The 23,543-nt window shown below is 37.1% G+C and overlaps 1 protein-coding gene across 27 annotated transcripts in view; it reads right to left on the reverse strand.

Moving 5' to 3' along the window:
* Positions 1 to 23,543, reverse strand: part of EIF4G3 (eukaryotic translation initiation factor 4 gamma 3) — a 227,947-nt gene that overhangs the window by 136,656 nt on the left and 67,748 nt on the right. For 15 of the 27 annotated variants that reach the window (XM_019666686.1, XM_019666669.1, XM_019666667.1 and 12 more), the window contains 3 exons: positions 13,039 to 13,134; positions 11,542 to 11,655; positions 7,881 to 7,913 (listed from right to left, as the gene is read on the reverse strand). In XM_019666686.1, coding sequence (XP_019522231.1) covers positions 7,881 to 7,913; positions 11,542 to 11,655; positions 13,039 to 13,068 — 177 coding nt within the window. In that variant the 5' untranslated portion in view covers positions 13,069 to 13,134. Of the gene's footprint in view, positions 1 to 7,880; positions 7,914 to 11,541; positions 11,656 to 11,804; positions 11,823 to 12,001; positions 12,044 to 13,038; positions 13,135 to 23,543 lie in introns of those variants that run through there. The other 12 variants (XM_019666684.1, XM_019666682.1, XM_019666683.1 and 9 more) reach the window with 4 other exon arrangements.

Genomic DNA, 23,543 nt, shown 5'->3' on the forward strand with positions numbered 1-23,543 from the left:
CACACACACACACACACACACACACACACACACACGATTCTAATATCTACAGGACTAGAAAAGGTGTAGAGGCTGGAAATGCAAAGAAATGAAAAGAGATGGATCCTCTTTATTCTAACCATTCTCCCTAACCATTCGATTGTAAATACAGAATTAGATTTAATAGCAGTACAGGAAATTAAGATTCCATGGGTGAGCACTGCAGCAAATCAGAGGTTATTGAAAGATGTGTGAATGTGAATGGGCTTTCCCAAAATGCTTGCAATGCTTTTGAACCCCTTTTCTGCTTCAGTGAGTGATGAAGAATCATCAAAAGACTCAAACTCTTCTCATGGAAGGACGGTACAGGCCATTTGGTCTAACCATGTACCTGAAGTTGGAATCTCTTATATGACATGCTCTTAGGGTTATAAAACGTTAGCAGCTCAAAGCATAGTTTCATTTCATTGTTAAATGGAGTTCTGACACTGCAAAACCTTTCCTTCTACTGGCTCCAAAGTTTTCTCTCTGTATCATCTACCCTCTTGTCCAACAGCTATACCTAAAATCACATCAAAGTCAAATCCTTCTTCTCTGTAAGTGATAAACCTCTAAGTTATCTGAAGGCTGCCATCACTGCCAACTTTCACACCACTGTCTATTTTTTGTTCCAAGCTGATCACCACCTTCCATCCCTGTCCCTTCAACCAAGATTTTGAATTCCTTGTCCAGCTTACTCTTTTCTCTCAACCTGCTCCCACTGCTCAGTCTCACTACATGGAGAACCAAACACAAATATCCAGGTGGGGTCTGCCTAGAACGTACTTGGCCTTCATCCAACAAATATCTGTTACTGAATGAAAGAGCAATATATCTTATTCTGGTCAACTATGTTACCATTAATATAATTAAGAATCATAGGAGCTCTTTAGTCAACCCCATTTTACTACTTATTGGTACTAAATGAAAATCATTAAAAACCACAAATCTTCTTCATATATAACCTGGCAGTAAAGTCATGCTCTTCACTTCTGTGTGTACTTTTATAGTTATATTTTGAAGCTCAGATAAAGAATCTTGTAATTTTTTTCCTTTGAAAATTTATCTGGTTAGAGGTTTGTTGTGAGGCAAAGCTAAGATGTATGTATGTGTGTGTGTGTGTGTGTGTGTGTGTGTGTGTGTGTGTGTGTAAAGTGTTTAGAGTGGTACCTGGTAGCTAGTAAGTGCTATAAAATTTGTAATTTCAATCCATCATTTCAGATTGCACAGGTTGTTTTTTTTTTGGATTCTAAATCAATCAGGCAACGTCAAAATTACATGACCATCAGCAAATGTGACAGGCGTGTCACAGATAAAAATGCTGAAAACGGCTAGGTAGAGAAGAACCATGTACAACATAACTATCATTGCCAAATTTGATTTCAATCTGTTTTAAGTCTTTTATCTTTCAATAGTCCAGTAGTAGCATGCCAGGAGAATGGTAGAAGAAGGTGACAGCCCTCATTTGAGGTGATACTTTGGGCATCTCCAAAACAGAGGGTGAACTTAGGGTACTCATAATTGCTGACTTTCACAGGAACACTCTAGAAACCAGAGGCAAACATTACTCTTGGAAAATTATTCTAAAGATGTAATAATTATATCATTATCCAAAGTTTTCTGACCAATCACACTGGTAATAAATGCTCTTTGAAGATGCTGGTAATTATAATAGAGCATTTCTCATGACTTTGCTATCTAAAATCATCAAAAGACAAAGATCTCTGAAAACCTATGTAATTATCATAAATTCTTTGAAAACCACCTATTCATTTTCAGCAACTAGAAAAATCCTATTCAATCACATTAGTTCTTCCCATGTGGGAAGAAACTACTGAGTACTTATTAATTTGCAAAGCAATAGAAACCTTATCAAAAATATGCTTCTGCAATCCCTAGATTTTTGCAATATACAGTTCAGCCTCCTAGAGGGATAAACAGTAAGATCTGCAATTAAGAATATTTTAGGTTAATATCTTTCAAAATTCTAAAGTACTCTTGAGAAAAATAATAGTGCTATGAGTTTCTGACAAGTAAAGCACCCACATAATGGGATATTACTCAAGTATCAATCACATATTCTGCTGACTTACAATTTGTAATGAACATTACATTCTAAAGTCTTTCTGTATTTTCCTGCATGTGGTCGACATCACATAATTTAGGTTTCACTAAGAATCAGAAGATGTAAGCCCTAGAGCGAGCATGTCCAGCAGAGTACCCACTAGCCCTATGTGGTTATCAGTTCTTCAGCCGCACAGAACATTTCAAGCGCTCAATAGCCACATACGGCCAGGAGCTACTGTCGTGAACAGCACAAATACAGAACATTTTCATCATCCCAGAAGGTTCTATCAGACAGTGTTGCCCTAGAAGATTATGTCAAATGGAGGAAAGAACCCCCAAGGATTCTGTCAGGAGCAAGAAGGTGTGCTGTCAGATCCTTGTGCCGAGTCTGAGAAATGAGCATCCTTGTAGCTCATGTCATTTGCAGGTAAAAATAGCCCGGGAAAGGGGGGAAAGGCAGGCTGTCTCAGTGCTAAAGGAAACTGACACCTACCCAGGACATATTATGTGCCAGGCAGGTACTTCAATACTCACAACACCCGCAGGAACGAGGTGCGATCATTAGAACACCTCAACATGGTGTCATTTATGAGCATAATGTACCCATTTTACAGACAAAAGAGCTGAGGCCCAAGGTTAGTTTGTAGTAAAGCTACGACTGAATCCCAGTTCTGTCAACTCCCACCCTGCCTTTTCTTCACTGTCTCTGCTGCGACCCTACAACTCCTTGTGACTAAGACACCGGATAAAACTGCCCATCACTGATTTATATTAAGCTCTGAAAAATCTAAGAGTTCTGCTCATCAGATTACATAGATTTCCTAGTAATACCCACTAAACTCTGATGTGCCAGGTCCGGCCCTAGAGGCAAGCCTTAAGCTTTCATTTATTTTACTTTCCAAATGTAAGAAACTGCCTGGAGAAATACAAATATTTCTCTACTAGGAACTAGGACTTCAAATGGAACAGCACAACTTTGAATACAGAAACCTTTAACGGTCATAATGGAAAGAAAAAGAAGAAGAAAAAAAATCAACATAAGCCAGCTGTTTTTCTTTCTTTTTTAATCTTTTTGCAAAAAAAGAACCCAATTACAACAGGAAACCATGCACAATTTCAATGCTTGCTACCAGGTAACATATTCCTTGATGCCATATACTGTTAACCTTCAAGAAGCTTATTATTTGTTTACACTAAATCCAACAGTTTTGAATATGGTACATTATACAGCATTTGTGAATACTGTATGAACTAAAATCATGTATCAACACATGCAAAATGTTTTTGTTCTATGAACACTTTTAAATATCAATTTTCTGGTCTTTCTCACAATGCGAAGGCTGCTCAGTCACAGTATATCACCAACACAATCTCCCTCTGTGAAGCCAGAGTCAAATAAGGACAGGAATATAAAGTCACTTTAAACCACAACTACACAAATTTCAATGACCAAAGATATGAAATTAATAACACAAACCAGAATCTACATTATACCCAGTGACTTGTTTTTAATTCTGAGTGTACGTTCTGTTCTTTCAGTTTCTAATTACCCTGGGATTTTCAAACATCAGAGTAAAAATAGTTGACATAGTTCTAAAGCCAAGGGGTGTTTTGCATATAAAATTACTTAGGATTTCTGTTACCTTTGAAGAAAACTATTATTCTAATTCAGAGCTCTCTTCGTTATAAAATGCAAGAAGAATAGATCATCCTTGTTAATCTAAAGCCAAAAACTAAGAACACCAGGAAGATGTGGCTGAAATAAGCCGAGCTGGAGCATGGTGTTCTTGACTTGAGACTCAGAGACCTAGCTGGCTACACATGAAGCTCGTCTCAATAAAAACTACAAGAGACACATCCTATAACAGTTTCTTGGTTTTGTTAAACTAAAAATCTTTACTATCCGAAATTTTATTTGTTTAATTTCAATTCAGATAACTTCATTCTACAAAGAAGAAAAAAATATGTTTTAGATTACTACACAGGATGACTGTGTTTTCTTTTCACAAGCAGTTGTCTCCAAATAGCTTACCTAAGTAACATTTTAAAATGTTTTTCTTTGCAATGTTCATAGGACCAGTTGTCATTAAGCATCCATAAAAAATTATATATTTACTATTAGACTTTTAGAAACAATGATTGGAAACATCATCCAGGATCAATTATTTTGTGTAAAAATAAAAGGGTATGTGATCGGAAAGGTAGCCACTGATGAATACTGCAATACAGGAGAACGGAAGGAGAAACCTACTCACTAAATTCTTACTATTCAGGGCTAATTCTCATTCTAACCCTTGATTTAATTCTTTCTGGCCAAAACAACCAACCATAGATGAAAAATATATCTGTGTCTTCAACTCAACTTTAAGTCTTTAAGCACAACAAACCAAAACTATCCCAGGACATAGATGCTTTCCCTTTAAAAATGTATTCTCTTTATACCACTCCATGTTTGTTTTTCATTGTATTGCTTTAGTTATGTCTCTGCTCCTGTTTCCTGTTATGAGCATCTCCTTCTAGGTTAGTCTCTCAGGGTTTAGGGCTCTACCTGACTTTAGACCTGAGAAGATCCTCTTAAATACAGACTTCAGTCAGAGATTCTCAAATGGGAAATAATATCAACTCCACAGAGGGTATTTGGAAATGTATGAAGGTGTGTTTTGTTTTGTTTAATTGTTACTGAGGGAATTTTACTGGCATTTAGAGTCCAAAGGTTGCTAAATAAACTAATTCCAGAGCAGTTTTTCCTAACTGGTTACCCCACTCAAAATGCCCAAACCTATTCCATAGTGAAACAAGCAAAAATTGGCCCCTACGCCCATGGATACAGAAGAGCACACTCTTCGTAATGACGTTCTCACTAGCATCCCACAACGCTGGTTCAGCTAACTCCTGCTCAGTGGTGCCACCTCATCCCCGTGCCTCTCCCCCCATTTCTCTAAGGTAACAACTACTGCTGCTGCCTGAGCCAAGGTTATATATTTCCTTTTCACTTAATTCTCTGGGGGTATAGTGAAAAAATTTTAACTGTTTAGAAAGGAAGAATGCCACAATAAAAAGCCAGCTGCCTAAAGATATTTGGCTCTGGATTTGCATCTCAAGAACCCATCTTCAAGAACTAGTGTCAGAAAGTAATTATTTTTCTTGCTAATGAATAAATAATAGGGCCAGCCGAGTGGCGCGTTGGTTAAGAGTTGGCTTGGGACACCAGCTCTGAGCAGCAGGTCCCCAGTTCGGATCCCACATGGGCCAATGACGCTGCACCCTCTACAGCTAAGATGGCGAACAACAGCTTGACCTGGAGCTGGGCTGCCGTGAGTCTGGCAATGGTGTAGGCTGCAGTGAGGCTGCAGCGGCTGCCATAAGCTACTGTGAGTGGGTGGCAGCCAGCGTGAGCGGCCGGCAGCCGGCGTGAGCTGTCAAGAGCCACCATGAGCGGCTGTCCAGTGGCTGGCAACTGATCTGCCTCAGCCGGGAAGAGCACAATGATCACAATACCAACATGGGCCAGTGAAGCGACGTCCTCCACAACTAGACTGAAGAACAAAAGGACAGCAACTTGTCTGTTCCCCTTCCTCGATTCCCCAATGCTGTTCTCTCCCCCAATTCCCCAATTTAAAAAAAAAACAAAAAAACTTTAAATAAATAAATAATAAATGTACACACAGATAGTCCTATTTTTTAATAGTTAAAACATGCCATAATTTCACAAGCATCACTCTACAGCTAAATGAAAGACCAATCTGCCAATACTATTTTTGTTATATTACCCATGAAAAATGATCTCAGGACTGGAATCAACCGTTTCTCACAAAGATTCCTTAAAATTTTCTTTGATTATTGGAATTAAGGGAAGACAAAATGTATCATAAGTCTTTAGGCTTAGAAGAAAGTTTAGATTTCCCCAAAGGTGACTATTTATAAAGGATAAAAACAATATACTTATTTGAGGACCACTGCTATTGAACACAAGTTATAGAAACACTTGGCCCTATATCAAGGAGCTCAAAAATAATTTTTTTGAATCAATAGTTTTTTACTCGGTTTCTTAAGCAGAGAGCTCTCAAGTTTCTCTGTCAGGAGTATCTGGCTTGACCCTCGACAAAAATTTAAGCTTTGCCTCAAGGGCTCTCGACTAAATTTAAAAAAATTATAATCAATCTTTTTACTTAAGGGATTATCTTTCCTAAAATTATTAGTATGCTCAAACATTCTGCTAATTATTTTATTTTCATTATTTCCTTTACTTTTCACATCAGTTCTGAGATAGGTATTAATACTGTACCCATGTTACAGATGAGAAAACTGAGACTGAGAACAGTAAATAACTTACCAAAAACATAGTTAATAAGGAAGAGTCAAACAGGCCTAGCTAACACCGAAGTCCAAGGTCTTGCAGTATTATAACAATACTATCTCTTGATACTGAAAAATACCACTGAGTTTTATTTCTTTATCAAATCCCCAGAACTGCCATCCACTTCATACAACCATCTCTGGGTTCTTCTGCAAAGTACCTTTATCACTTCAGAATCTGCTTGGTTTTACATCCTCTAAATTGGAAAGACTACAGTTTGAGAAGTAGAGCCTTGTATTATATCACTGTTAGACAATGCAAACACTGCCCAGTAAAATGAATTCTAAATATGATATCACAGGTAAACACTGGTGACATTTCTCTCATTTTATCAAACTGCAACATGTTGCAGAACAATATTAAAAAATTGCTACCACAGGTTGACTAACTTTGTGTCAGATGACTTAAGTATATTATCTCTAATGTAGAGGGTATTTATCCCCATTTTACATAGGAGGAAACTAAGGTTCAGAAAAATATTCACTTAACTCAGCTGGTTATACAGTAGAGCTGGTAATATGAACCCAGATTTATCAGATTCAAGAGCCTAGGCTCTTTATACGATAGCAAGAGAAAATGTTTCAAAACACTCCATAAAAAGCTATGGGGATGGGGTGGGGGTGGGGGAGCTATGCGGATAGGGTGGGGGAGGCCTTACAAATCTTTTTCTTTCTCTTAAACCACCCCCTATAGTATATTCTTGCTAAAGAAATTAGTGTTGGCGTATATATTTTTTGAAATTGTAATTTATACAATTACTTCATTTAAAAGAAACAGGCTAAAAGTATTAAAATTAAATAAGGTGTCTATTTTCTATATATTTTAAGAATAAAGATAATTCTATGTAGCAAATGAATGTATATTATTGTTAATCAATTTGTTATTAGGTCTAGGTTAGTAACTGAGATTAAGTGGTTTTAGAAATATTAATGCTATTTTATGCACATCAATACAAGTTACATCAGAATGTTAACAGAAAACTCTTAGAATGTTGCCTGTTCCATTTAGTTCAATTTAAACGTAATCCACAAAACCTGTGAGGGTTTAAGATATCTAAAAATTTTCAAGATTCTCTAAACTCAGAGCGATTATTTTTTTTTGGAAGAAAAAAATAACTCATTCTTTTTCTTTTTTTAAATTAAATTTATTGGGGTGACAATGGTTAGTCAAATTCCATAGGTTTCAAGTATACATTTCTAGAATACATCGTCTTCATTATTTTTCAATTGTACCATAAACAAAGGCAAGTGGGTTTGTGAATAACGAAATGCTACGAAATAGCGAAGGACAAAAAGAACAGAATTACATCAGACTGAAGCTCTACTGGAAGAGAGCAGTTTGAGTGGTTCCATGGAATGGCAGCATTCTAAGAGTCGGCAGCTTCTAAAGCCCCCACCGGTTAGTTAAGGGTGATAGTGAAGGGGCAAGGGTACAGTACCTGATGATGGGCAGGTCGAGGCCCCGCTGCAAACTGAGAAAAGGAGGGAAAACAAACACAAAAGGAAAGGCACAAAGAGTCAGAAACACCACAACAAAAACCAAAATGTCACACAATATGCCAAAAGGAGAAAAAAAAAACCCACAGGAAAAAAAAAAAAGAACACGAACAGTCAAAGCTTTGCTGCAGGACAGTGACAGACAGGTACTAAGATTCAACAGGTTAACACCACTACTAGAAATCGTTTGCTGTTTATCAGCTGGGAGAGAAACAGCTAAGCTGTTAAGCACGTGTAAAGGTGCTTCTCTGACAGGAATATTTTAAAAAAACAAAAAACCCTAAAATAAAAGAAATTTTGAAACACTAAGTTATATTAAGACAAACGAAATGTGCTTATGCAACTGATATAACTGGAGGGAATGAGAAATGCTTTTACATTACAAGAAATAGCCAACAGGTAAATTATACTACCCAACAGGAAATAAAGAATGTAACAGGACTGATTGCAAATTTACTTAAATAGGGTATCTCACACATGAAATGGAAGTTTAGTATCTTCCTTTATTTCTTGGAGTTAAAGAATAAAAATTGTATTATGCATTATATTTATATATTACATTAAATATATATTTATAGTCTATAAATATATATCTAAATATATAAATAATTATATGTTTAAAAGCAATTAACTAGTAAAGTTTAATATCAGGCATATCAAAGCAAACAACTAGTAAAGAACATCACTCTCTACATGATTAATCAAAGTGGAACTATTATAAGCTCAAGAAGAAAAAACAGAAGTCAAATGTCTTGATCACTATTTACACACAATACAACACCTACTGCTATCTGACACTGAGAATAAACGCAAAATAAAACGTAACTTCTCAGCTAAATCACAGAATACTTGAAGGAGGATAATAAGTAGTACAACTCGAACTTTCCCCTTAGTATGGAAGGAAAAGCTTTTTCACCCATAAAAATTTAAATACTAAACCTCTAAGATCAAATAATTCTTCATCAGAGCAAAATTGGGCTTCCAATGTGATTTTTACTAAAAAGGGCAGAGAAAAATGTTCAGGTGCATACTGTCATGTACTGGCTGCTAATATATTAACTATTGAAATGTTAACAACCCTTTAATAGTGCAAAGAAAATACTTAGAAAACAGTTTTGAATGCAACCCACACAGGGTTTTTATTTAATACATTTAAGGAGCTCAAATATCTTTCTTCAGTTGTTTTATTTCCTATAGAGTCTTCCTTCTGTCAGCTCGTTAATACAGGTGAATCAGACTGAAGATTAACTAAGAAACAATCCTTCATACTCTGAATTTGTTACCTGCAAAATATTTGCAAGAGACTGGAAATTATTTCCTCAACTTTCATTATTTCACATAAAATATTCAAAAAATTCCAGTGACGCACATGCCACAGTGTAGGAGATGGCTGGAGAGAGCTCCATCAAGGGTCCACCTTAGGCACCCGAAGCTCATGGCCGGCTGATAGGACTGGGCTTCTCTGTGCAGCATGGTGGATAATCTTTTTTGTAACTATATATTACTTATTTTTAAAAATTAAAAAATGATTACTTCGAAAAAAGAAAAAAAAATTCACCTTAGAAGCTAAAATGTCGCCTATTGTTCAAGTAATGAGAAACGCTGTAACACATTTTGAAGTTATTCAGCATAACTTGATGAGCTCTGTATGACCTACATGATAGGGTGTGTTAGGTCATCCATGACATTCGCTAACCACTGTAAACCGCTGTTTTTCAGAATGACAATAATGGCAGCTGTAGTTCTTGGAGAACATTTTCTCTTCAAAGAAACTGAGGTGCTATAATTTCAGTTTTCCAATTATAAAAAGAAAACAGATCATACCTCTACTATAGACATCAAGTTTCAAGAATAGGCAATACCACCTATGTGGTATGAAAGTAGGGGGTGGAAGTGGGATGTTTCTTCACGACACTTCGGAAGAAACTGGGAGAGCAGGGCCATGTCAACCTGAGTACAGCAGTACCTGTCTTATCACTGCTCCACAGAAAGGTCCCATTTCTAAAGCTCTAAAACAGAAGGTGAAACTTTATATACTTGGAACGTTCCAGTCAAAAGAGAACTTTCCATGAGCAAGAGGAGTACCTTATAAAATTATACATATATTTTAAAAACAACAACAACACTTAAGTTAGTGGGGAAGTACCCTAGTCTATTTTGCACTAGTCACCATTGGCTATTGAGTTTTTCGTTTGGAATGACAATAGTCTTTATCCTATGGGTAACTGTAAGCAACACAACAAACTGTAGTCGCTGCTGGCTCATATTAAAAATAGAAACTTTCGTTTCTTTTTTCTTTCTTTTTCTTTTTAAAGAGGGGTCTTTAAGATGGTGAGGACTGTAGATATTAAGGAAAGCAGCCTTCTGTGAGCTTGGGGCCAATGTTAATGCCACCCACCCACCCACCAGCCACTCACTCTTTTGTGCACAGTTGGTAACTGGGCATGGCCAACAGAATATTGATGTAACTTGGCCACTTCACACCATAAAATATAAAAATGACCAATGGTTCCAGGTTACTGCAAAAGCCAAACTGCCCTCCTCTTCCAATAAAGCATTCAATAGCCTCACTATTTTGGAGGCTATTTAAAAATAAACTACTGTTTAAAGTGTTCCAGTACAATGGAACACATAAATAATTTATCAGTATTTTTTTACTTTTAAACAAGATTTTCAACAATATGAATTTGACTAAGATACTAAGAAGTATCGAATAGGAATACAGGCCCAAGGGGAACCGAAGAAGCGAGGGGGCCACTTGAAGCCAGTTGGATTGCAAAGGCAGCTGTCCAGGGAAGAACAGAAGAGCCTAAACTGTGCAATTGCCAATGGCCCATTAATGCAGAAATAGAATGGAGTAAGCTTTAGCTGCTCTACACGAAGCTGTGGGGAGGGTCCCTTCCTCAGTGCAACAGCTTACCTCTCCTCACCACTTGGGAGAGCCGTGGGATGGATGAGACTAGACTATGGCAACTTGGGATGTAAAAAGAAAATGCAATCCTGCCAAATTTCATATCCCAAACTTCACCCGCCCAGCACCAACACAGATGAAATAAAGAAAACTGGACCCAAAACAACAAGCAAGAGTAGTCTGGGGGCTGCTAGTCTTGCACTTGTTTTGGGGTATGTAAATGGAATGTTATGTGTGTGGTTTTTAGTTATGGGGGTGGTGATGGTCACTAGCAGAGCGGATGGCAAAAACTGCATAGAGGACAGTATCTGAAGAGTTTATGACCACAGAAAAATGGCTGACAACTACAATTTCCCCCTCAATTTTCAATTATACAATGGAAAGAGGGAAAAAGCAGCTCTTAAATTTATCATTTAAAATCAAATTTATCTGAAAGGGGTATCCCTCTTCAAGATTAAAATAAAGAAAAATCTAACCCCCAAATTACTCCTGTCTAATTCCCAATAGAGAAGACCACCCAATTTATTCTTTCCCCCACTATGCCTGGCAGAAACTGCCATGCTAGGTTAGACTTTTGGAGAGCAAGCAATCAATGCATTTCTGTTCATCAGCCAATAAATGGATGTGGTCAAAAATACTGAGTGCCAGGGGCACCGCTGCCTGCAAGAAGTACAGTTTGTTATATTGCTTACAATGCAGTATTTTATCCAGCCTCTTCCAGCCAAGGACCTGTAAACGGGAGTCTGTTCCAAAACCTTCCTCCTCTTCCAGTTGTCTGTGCAATGTATTGGCACTGTTCTGCTGGGCTGTCAAAAAAACTGGTTTAGAGATGCAGCTCTTCAGTCAGGTTTTGCGCCAGTTCTAACCATGTAAATTCAAATTTTTGTTTGTAGTAATTATAAAAGGGGGTTTGGGGGTAAAGAGGGCCACAGAATTCTTTGCAGTAAGAGCTTACCATAATGTTCCATGTTTAATGATTAGAACCAGGGCCTATCTAAATTAATCTGGCGAGATCTCAGGCCCACTCCAAGTAGTCAAGCGTCCACATCCCCAAACCACTCTCAGAACAAAACTTGCATCAGACATCTTGGTGACCGTTTCAGCAAAACAAAAAAGAGACAAGCAAAAAGGCAACTAGGACCAAAGCCCCACCTCTTTAGAATGGTTCCTCCACCCCCTGGGGAGAACCAGGATCTAAGAACAGGTATTGGAGAAGAAGGCAACAGGGAAAAAGGAAGATAGGAAGAAGGTAAGAAAGAGATTACATTTTGGTACAGTCTATGCTCTCCTAGTTCTTTGAGCAACTATTTCATACATTTCAACATTTCTAAATTCATGCACAAAAATTAAATGAATGGGAGCTAATGTAATAAAATATTCCTGAACTACAGGCAAAAAAAGCAGGGGTGGGGAACCAAAAGAAGATCCCTATATTCGGAGGAAAACAGAGCTGAGGTACAAGTAAGGATGTGAGATACAAGGTGAGATGTTACAGAAGCACCTTCCAACAAAAACTAATCATGCAGGGCAGGAAACGACGTTCTAAGGAATGGACAGCTGAAGCCACTGTACACTTTAGTGCAACAGAAGGATGAACCTTGAGTAAATTCACAGTCTTTACAATACTTATTTCAATCCAGGTAAAGGATGAGCAGAGGATGAAATCGTTTACGTTTGTATGGCAGTTTATTTATCATGTATAGGAATGAACACACCATTCGTGTATGTCATGCACATGTCCACACTGTCAAATGGTTAGAACTGACCTAGTGACACCAATTCAGAAGTCTTACTTCCCAAACCAGTAGAATTTGAATCTAATTAATGAAATTTAATTGTCTTTTAAAATAATTGTGCTTTACTCGTCTCCTGAATTTTGAACAGTACAAGTAACAAATTAAGAACTGAAATGAAGTGAACTTGAATGCAACTGGAATTTTTTTTTTAATCATGCTACAGAACAGTAAAGGAAGATAAAAGGTTCCATTTCTTCTTTTACTTAATTTAAATTATTCCTATAGCAAAGGGTCTGAAAATGCAATGCTAACCAATACAACAACAACAATAATGAGTTGTCTTTGGGACAAATTTCCAAAATCAAATAAGTATATCAGCCAAAGGAACCCAAGCTACTACAAAGACAAATATAGGTGGAGCATATTATTTGGAGCAAGCTTCTGCTTACTTACCGGAGACCGGGTTTGAGGTTGTGAATTCATTGTCTGCGGGGCTTGAGGGTAAACCAACGTGGTTGGGCCTGCATTCTGTCCAGAGGGATAAGGGGTCTGTCAAAGAAGGGCAAGAGCATATTATATTTTGAATAAATGCGGCACAGTAACTCAAATTCAAAGTGTTATATAAAAGCTTATAGAAGTATTTGTTAATGTGGTTTACAGCTCTACTTTTTAAATTTGTCTTTATCACAGTACCCAGCAATCCAGAATCAGGGCAGCACTTTTGTAGGGGTTACCTTAAACCACCTGATAAGGAGACATCTAGGTTCAATTATTGGATACCATTAGTATGAAGCACACTCAGTGTCAATTCATCTGTGTCTGAAGTGGACAGCCCATCCACGAACAAAACCAAACATGGCTGAGATAACTTGTTGCTGCTGTGGCGAGCTTTCCAAAGTACCTCTAAGCAAAGGTAGCCATTGAGGAAGACAGCCCAGAGGCAAATTAGAGTTCAGTTAACTACTACTGTTTACACCTTAAATCCTTTTACAAAACCCCATAAAAATCTTTAAGAACTTCAGATAAAAGCCTGAAAAAAGTGGTAATATAATATATACTAACTTACCACAAGTTTTCTGAAAATAGGAACATAAGCTTTTCATTATGAATTCATGTTAAATGCTACATACTAATATGTGCTAGTGATTTTAGAGGGAAAAAATGGTAGCAAGAGCAACGGACACAGAATCACAAGACTTGGATTCAAATCCTAACAACTGACAATATTGTTATAAGCCTAGGCAAGTAAATTGTTTTTCCCATCAAGATAAAAAGAAATAGCATACCTACCTCACAAGACAGTTGCTAAGATCAAATGAGGTAAAGTCAGTTACTACACAATCACCTTTAGTTACCACAGTGCCAATGTTACAAATGAGGAGATCAAGGGTCAGAAATTTTAAGTGTCTTACCCAAGGTAACTAAGTATGTCTAGAAAGTATTCTAAATTTGCTTAAAAACAAAAAGTAACTTTTGGTATCTGTTGACCACTTAATGAGAATTCAGCTTAAAGCAAATGTTTTTAAAAGATTCATTGTAACTTTCAAATAATGAAAAAAACCCCAACAGTTTCATATTAGACACAAAGGATATTTTGCAGTCTTTCAACGGAGTAACCTTATAACCAACTCTACAACTAACGTTAAGGTTCCACATTAGGTTGATTTCTTCTTTAACTTCAGTTCTATTAAATCTTTAACTTCAGTTCTATTAAATCTGGCCACAAATTTAAAAACATGGCAGCAAGTATCTTGATTCTATCAAGCAGGTAATAATTGGATCAAACATGACCCAAAAGTAATTCACAGGTCTCTCATCAAAGATTATTTTTACCAATGTTTCAGACAGTAAGTTTATGTGTACGTATCATACTCGAACTCTGGAAAGCTTGAAGTTTGACTACTTCAACTTACAAAGAAGTGATGAATGGACTTATCAACTACAAATGCATTCAAATTAGAAAAGTACTTCATCAAATTCTATTAAGAGTTTTGGGGGCCGGCCAAGTGGCACATTGGTTAAGAGTTGTCTTGGGAGTGCAGGCTCTGGGCAGCAGGGCCCCAGTTCAGAAACCACATGAGGGCCAATGACACTGCGCCCTCTACAGCTAAGGTGGTGAACAACAGCTCGACCAGGAGCTGGACTGCCGTGAGTCGCCAGCGACATAGACTGCAGTGGGGCTGCAGTGGGCTGCCATGAGCTACCGTGAGTGGCTAGCAGCCAGCGTGAGTGGCTGGGAGCTGCTGTCCAATGGCCAGCGAGCGACTGCCTCACCGGGGAAGAGCACAATGATAATATCAACATGGGCAAGTGAAGCGACATCCTCCACAACTAGTCTGAAGAACAAAAGGATAGCAACTTGTCTGTTCCCCTTCCCTGATTCCCCAATGCTGTTCCCATCCCCCAATTCCCCAATAAAATCTTAAAAAAAAAAATTTGAATACAGTTGTAAAATACAGCATCAATTTTATTCTTTATCAAATTAAAGAAAGTCATCAAATATTAATCAAGTCATAGTCTCAGTGGTGAGGCTCTTTGGTCTTAGGAAATCTTGATACTTTATTCTCAACATTTAGTTGGTGGTATGTTGAAGCACAGCTTCTGCCTGTCAAGATTACTAAGCACAACGTTGAGATGTACCACTTATAGAAACATAAAGAAATGCTACCTCTTTCTCTATTCCAAAAAGTTAGGTGAAAACTTACCCTCTAATTACAGATTCTAAAAATATTCATGATGTCTATATTTGGACCTTATTCAAAATTTTCACTAAGATCTTCAACACTTGAGCCATATAAGGCAACACCCGTACAACTAATTGAAAAAGTGGCCTGTAAATTAGCATTCAGGCACAAGTTCTTCCGTTCAGTAATAACACCATTCCTGGCTACACATATAGTGGGTACTCTAAGACTATTATCACTGCTATCGAAATGATTAAAAAACAAAGAATTTATTTTCCTTTAGCTTGGAATTACTACTTTAAACAAATAAGTAATCAAGTACTTCCTATAATTTAAAGTGTATGTATGCCAAAAGCTGATTCCCATTCTGTACACAAGCAATTTCATCTAAATGCAAAGCCTGATATTTGATGACACCCACACACGGAAGTGAATCCTCTTTTACAATGTATGCTACTGTGCCATTAGCAATCTAAGGTTTAAATAGGGACATTGATAAAGGAATTTTGCCAAGACCCACTCAGCTTTCTCTCGGAGCACTTTTCCACTCTTTGAGGCTGGCTTTGGAAATTTCTTAGGAATGATGTGACTTGCACCTGTTGTTGCAAGGAGTGTACCTGTGAAAAATGCCTCTATGCTTTTCATCTCTTCTTTGCATTTCATAACATGATAAACCAAATTTATAGGATTCAGTTATTTTTTAATAACATGCTTAATATACAATTATTCTTTGTTGAAAAATACTGCAAACAGTTGAATGGGAAGATTCTACGAATGTGTTTCATCACATCAACTGCACAGAGCGCTAGAGACAGAACAATGAAGCATCGTTTTGGCACTCATCATAGTTTTGTTTCCACTTTCCCTTTTTCATACCTTCAAAGTCATCACAAAGATTTACTTCTCCAAGAACATGACATATACATGAATATTTTATATTTAAACTGACCCAGTTCACTGTCCAAGCTTAACGAAAGTTACAGACTAACATTCTCATTTTCATCATTACTTCTATGTTTCAGTGAACGCTCTTGAATCACTGATCACTTTTTATTGAGATAAAAACACAATAGTACACAATAGTAACAAAAACTACTAGCAAATGGTAATAACTGACAAACTTAACAGAATGCCAGGGAAGACAAGTCAATCTGAACAGTCCTTGTGCAGCATACATAAGCTTTTAAGTTCATAATAACTTTTTTTTTTTTTTAAAGAGGGCGCAGCTCACAGTAGCCCATGCGGGGATTGAATCGGCAACCTTGGTGTTATCAGCGCCTAACTTTAACCAACTGAGCTAACCAGCCACCCCAAATAATAACTTTTAAAAACAGTGATTTGGACAATTAAAGATAGAAATCTGATGGTGAATTCCATTACAAGACAGAACACACTAACATAGCACCCTGGGTCCAAATTTGGTGTTTTTCAAAATACAAACGTGAAATAATTTACAGGGATTTTCAATTTTCATAATAAAAAACAATGAAATTAAATCAACAAAAATATTTATAACAGAAAACATTTACTATATATAGCTCTTATTATGTTTCACGCACTATTCTAAGCAGAGATAAAAGGTTATTTTCTCCTGTTTTAAAAGATTCTTTTTTCACTTTAAAATGAAGTTTTATACTGCCATAAAGACTAAGGTCAATCAATATTGGGCGCATGTGTGCATACACACAACTGATTGAAAAATTAAGTTGCCACAAGAGCTATTTCAAAGAGCTATTAGGTAATAACAAATTTTAAATAAGCTTATCCCTTTGATTGCACAATTCCACTTCAAGGAATATATTCCTTGAACAGATATATTCATAATGAAGACAGACAGACAGACAGACAGACAGACAGACACACAGACAGACACACACACACACGAAACACACTAAATTTCCATTTATAAGGGAGAGGTGAAATTACACTATATTCAATCAATGTAAGAATATAATGTAATCTTAAAACAAATGAAGTAAATCTACATACATTGTCATGGAAAGATATCGATAACATTAAGAGACAGAAGCAAATTGTAGAAATGTTAATTATAAAATCAACCTCCTTGTGTAGTTTTTCTGATATATATGCGTATAGTATACTCATAACCATATAAAGACGAAACGTCTTATGAAGATATATATGCAGCAAGTTTAACACTGGCTACTTCAGAAGACTGGGTATTGGAAGGGGGGAGTATAGGATACAACTTGTAGGTCTTATTTCATATACTTTTGCATTTTTCCGTTTTCCTGAATCAAAAGCGTGGATTACTTTTATAATAAAAACATAATGAAGATAACCTCTGTCCTTCAGCTTCCTTTTCACGTGACATAAAAAAGCAAAGCAAACAAGAAAAGCAAGTAGAAGGTTTGCACTTTGCACAGTTCTAAATATTTTTGGAACACAAATGAAATGTCATCTCATAAATCACAATGAAAATTAAACCAACAATATTTACTGAACTCGAACACAAGGAAGACACCATGCACTGTGGGCTATGTGCACACGAGGCCGAGGGTATGTTGTTGCTAGTGTTCTTGGGGCTCACAATTGAATCAATAAAGTGATATAGATGTAAGGAGCATTTATTCAGCAATAGAGTATCCTTTCCAGTCATTTAAAAAGATACAGAGGAAGATTTAATGACCTGGAATGTATTTTATTGAGAATACTGAAATAAGCACACACATATATAGAAATGTACTAGTAGCGCTTAAATCAGTATAAAACTCACAGAATTACTTAATAAATTGTGTTGGAATGACTGGATAATCATTTAGGGAGAAAGGCAGATAGATACTCTCAACTCATGGTGCCAAAATAAAATTCCAGGTTCATTTAAAATGTTGGAAAGTAAACTATGAAACTGAACGTGCTACAGGCAAATCTATTTCTATCATCTGTGTACTGGTAATGTCTTTATAACCTGAAGAAAAAGACTACCTACAGCTACACCAGTAACTTTATTTTTAAAATAGATTATAACAATTTATAGAAGTTCTTCATTTTGTTTTAAATTTTTTCTTTATATGTGTGTGCATATATATGCATATACGTATATGTGTTCCTTAATTCTTATCATTAGCTATTATAGAATACAAATAGTGAGAAACTCGTCTACCAGACAAGTAACTGTTTAATACTTAAATCTCACGAGAGAAGCAAAGCTATTACCTGAAAGTCTAGACCAGCACTTTGACCATGCTGGCATCCACAATACTTCCAAGCATCTTCAGCCTATTGAGAACTGTCTTTCTCGTGCTACACGACCAACATAAATACAAATTTCTGTGCTGATTGTAACCATTCTATATCTGCACTGTTCAATATGGTAGCCATTACCCACATGGAGCCTACTTGAAATGTAACTAATGCAACTAGAAGAATAAAAATTTAATTTTATTTAAATAAACTTATTAAATTTTTATTGTGGTAGAAAACATAAAATTTACAATCTTAACCAATTTATTTATTTATTAATTTTTAGCTGAGCCATCCTGCCACCTATTGCAGCTCAGCGGCAGCTCAGCTAGGGCTGGGACTCGAACCGCTGTTGCTCAGAGCTCGCACTCGAGCGAGCTTTTAACCAACTGAGCCACTCGGCTGGGCCCAATCTTAACTATTTTAAAATGTACAGTCATGTTACCTACATGCACACTGTGCAAAAGATCTCCAGAACCTTTTCATCTTGTGAAACTGCCCCTCTATAACCATTGATTCAATCTAAATTTTATTTAAACACATTTTAACCACTTAGAATTTGAATTTTAAATGGCTAGCTGCTACCAGACTGCACAGCACAGGTGTAGAAAGCTGTTAATTCCAAAGTTTTACTCTTCTCATATCATTAAATATCATTACAAACATCTGGAACTAAACTTTTACAGAAGCACAATAATATCTAATAAAGGAGGGTATAATATAAAACACTGGAGAGAGAAATGGGAACCTATCACTGAAACGGATAATGCAGTCTTAGGATACTAGGTTTTCCTCAGATAAATAAAGACTGAAGCTTCACTCCACTGATTCTCAAAGTACGGACAGCAGAGCCCTGGGGGAATCCCTGAGACCTTAATAGAGGGTCTGAGAGATGAAACCTTTTCATAATATTACTACTAAGACATTGTTTGCCTGTGTTGACATTTGCATTAATGATAGAAAAGAAATGTGGGTAAAACCAGCATCTCAGTGAAAATCAAAACAATGGTAGTCTTTGTAATCTTCACTCCCACACTCATCATGCGCTCACTTAAAAAAAAGAAATTAAAAAGAGCCAATATTTATGAATGTCATTTACGTGACAGTAAAAGTTAACTTTTATTTTGAGATAATTATAGATTCCCATGGATTTTAAAAAATAAAACAGCGAGTTTCCATATGCTCTTCATCTAGTTTCCTCTAACAGTAACATCTTATATAACTATAGCACATATCAAACCTAAGAAAATAACACTGATACATTCCGTCACCGTATTCAGATTTCATCAGTTTAACATGCACAGACACGTGTGTGTGTGTGTGTGTGTGTGTATGTATGTATGTGTGTTTAGATCTAGGTAACTTTGTCACATATATAGAGATTCATATACCCACCACTACATTCACCATACAGAAAAGATTCTTAACAAGGATCCCTCGTATTCCACATAATACCCACAGGCACCTTCTTTCCCTCCTCCCCCCTCCCTCCAGCTCTCATGTACCGAAAACAATCCCTGGCAACCACTAATCTATTTTCCATCTCTATAACTGGTCATATGAAGAATGTTATAAAAATGGTATCATACAGTAAGGAAGCTTTAGCACGTGTTTTTTTAATATACTGTGTGACCAAACAAATCAGAGAAGATAAATAAAGCACTTCCACAGCAAACTGGGGCAAGATAGTTGTATTGAGAAAAAGCATTTATTTATGCGACTAAGCTACAAGCTCAACGAGGTACTTTTTCATGTGACACCATTTACTTTAAAGAAGAAATAAAAACCTATGCTTATGCAGACTTCGGTACATGGCAGACATTTTTATTGAAAACGAACAAGGTGAGCCTGTCATGTCAAGAAAAATTGATAGTATTGGTTACCACTGATGACTTTCAAGCTTTGAAATAAATATTAGACTTTTGGAAAATGTGTATATGCTGCCATAAAGCTTCACAGTTTCTCAAGATTTAAACTTTTCTAATGAGAATGTGATTTTTTAAATATTGTATAATACCAAGTATGTGAGATCTGCATTATTCAGTGAAGCAATATTTTTCAAATGACCAACATATGGTGTTACAAAATCAAACACAGTAAATAATTCAAGTGCAAGGCAGAACAATAGATTTTACTGTAAGAGTACTTACTAGACGTTCACTAATGTAAATTCAGATTCCACACTGCAACTAATGTTTAAGAAACTACCATTTAGGGCCGGCCAAGTGGCGCGATGGTTAAGAACTGGCTCGGGACGCCAGAGGGCCCCGGTTCGGATCCCACATATGAGGGCCAGTGACACTGCCCTCCACAGCTAAGATGCTGAACAACAGCTCAACCTGGAGNGGATCCCACATATGAGGGCCAGTGACACTGCCCTCCACAGCTAAGATGCTGAACAACAGCTCAACCTGGAGCTGGGTTGCCATGAGTCGCCAGCTACGGCATAGGCTGCAGCCCCTGTGGCAGTGGGTTGCCATGGGCTACTGTGTGTAGCCAGCAGCCAGCGTGAGCGACCAGTGGCCACAGTGAGCGGCCGTCCAGAAGCCGGTGACTGATCTGCCTTGTCCGGGAAGAGTGCAATGATGGTGCCAACTTGGGCCAGCGAAGCAACATCCTCCATAACTAGATTGAAGAACAAAACAACAGCAACTTGTCTGTTCCTCTTCCCCGATTCCCCAAGGCTGTTCCCCTCCCCAATTCCCCCCAATAAAAAAAAAATCTAAAAAAAAAAAAAAAGAAAAAGAAAAAGAAACTACCATTTACTGAGTTTGGTGTAGTATCAAAGAATACCCACAGGTTTCCAAAAAGGCATATGTAAAATCGCCTCCCTTTCCCAATTACATACCTTTATAAGACTGTATTTTCTTCATATATTTCAATTGCAGTAACATATTGCAACAGGTTGATTGCAAAAGCAGATATAAGATTCTAGCTAACATATTTTAAGCCAGATTTTAGAGAGATTTGCAGCTATAAATACTACAATTCTCTTTTTTTTGGTTTAGAAAAAAATTTTCATAAAAATATATCATTGATGTTTACCAAAAGTGAGGTTATTTTAAAATAATTTAATATTTTAAAATTTTTCAGTTTTAATTTCCAATACAGTAAGTATATTGAGAACCCCAAAAAGGTTTTATTTAAGAGTAGAAAGAGATCCTGGATCAAAAGTTTGAGAACACTGGCCTAGATTAATACTAGAGCTGAAAGTGATCCTCCTTTACCTCTTGCCATTAAAATATTAAAGATTTATTTTGTTTCCCCATTCTTAAGTTTTCCACAAAAACTATTTTCCATTCCTGATGGCTGCGGGACAGTTTTTCACTCTCCCAAATTTCCACAGGTATTGTGTTTTACTGTAAACCTGAAATAGTTCCCCACCCAGGCACCTTCGATCCTGGAGAAACTGTCTTCCTGAGCTCTATCTACACCACCACATTCAAAAAGATAGGAAATGCAGTGGTGTCTCTGCCTGGCCTTGCCCCAATCCCTCCCTGGCATGGCACAGTCTGGAGAAAGCCATCCCATTCCCAGTTCCTCCCTCGAGACAGAAGGAAAAAAGTCAAAACTTGCTTGCAATATTCTGTCCTCTCTGGGGGCTGCCTGAGAGCTGCTTTCTGTCTCACCTGACTCACAGCACTGATGAGAACAGTGGCATAGCTAGGACATCAGGCTGGAGTCCACTTAAAGCAGTAGCACCTACTGAGCTACATGAAAGCTGCAGAGAGACTTCAGACTTGCAGGCACCTGGGGCAGGAGATTAGAGGCAGAGAAATACAGCAGAATATTTAAGGCTTTGCGAAGAAGCAGGGGTAAGACTCTGAGGGAAATTACAACAATTTGAAGCAGCCATGTGTAACAGTGAAATGGGGGGAAACCAATCAATCCCACAGGCCTAGGGAAGATGCATGCACAGAAAATGCCTGAGAAAATGCATGCACTGAAAATACCTTAAGCCTGGGCTGAGGAGTGACGGAGCCGGTCTGCAAATATGGGAAGGTGTGTGTTTTTTTGTAGGCTCAATTATCAACAGATTACAGGGCATACAAAGAAACAGGGAAACATGGCCCATTCAGAGGAACAAAATAAATGTCTAGAAACCAACCTGAAAGAAACACAGGCTTTGGAGTTACTTGGCAAAGACTTCAAAACAACAAACTTGAAAATGCTCAATAAACTAAAGGGAAACACAGAGATCAAGGCCTATAGGAAAACCAAGAAAACAAAACAGGAACAAAATGAGAATATCAACAAAGACACAGACATTGTAAAGAAGACCCAAACAGAAATTCTACAGTTGAAAACACAGTAACTGAATCTTAAAAATTCACTAGAGCAGTTCAACAGCAGACACTAATGAGCAGAAAAGAGAATTGGGGACCCTGAAGGGACTTTGCAAATTATCAAGTCTAAGAAGCAAAAAAAAAGGAAGGAACAGAGCCTAAGGAACTAAAGGGACCCATAAAAAATAAAATAGAAAAAAACATATGCATTATAGAAAGAAAGAGAAAAAGGGGACAGAGAGTTTGGTTAAAATTATCCCCAAATTTGAGGAAAGACAAGGACATCCAAGTAGAAGAAGCTCCATGAACTCTAAGTGACACACGTTATAATCAAACTTTTGAAAGGGGGGGAAAAAAAAACCTGTCAAATGAGAATTTTATATCCTGCGAAATTGTCCTCCAAAAATGAGGGAGAAATTTCCAGGTAAGATTAAAGCTGAGGGAGTTCATTAACACAAGACTTTCACTGTAAGAAATCTTAAAAGGAGTCCTTAAAGTCAAGCCAAAGGATGCTAGACAGCAACTGGAAGCATCCAAGGACACAATCAACACAGTGAAAAATAAACAAAATTGAAGGAAATATTTGTAAATCATACATATGATAAAGGGTGAATGTACAGAATATATAAAGAAATCCTACAACTCAACAATAACAACAACAACAACAAAAAAACCAACTGAAAAATGGGCAAAGGAATTAAAAAGATATTTTCTTCAAAGAAGGTACACAAATAGCCAATAAGCACATGAAAAGATGATCAACATCAGCAATCACTGGGGAAAC

Source organism: Hipposideros armiger, unplaced genomic scaffold (genome assembly GCF_001890085.2).
Source record: "Hipposideros armiger isolate ML-2016 unplaced genomic scaffold, ASM189008v1 scaffold_477, whole genome shotgun sequence".
Lineage (NCBI taxonomy): Eukaryota > Metazoa > Chordata > Mammalia > Chiroptera > Hipposideridae > Hipposideros > Hipposideros armiger.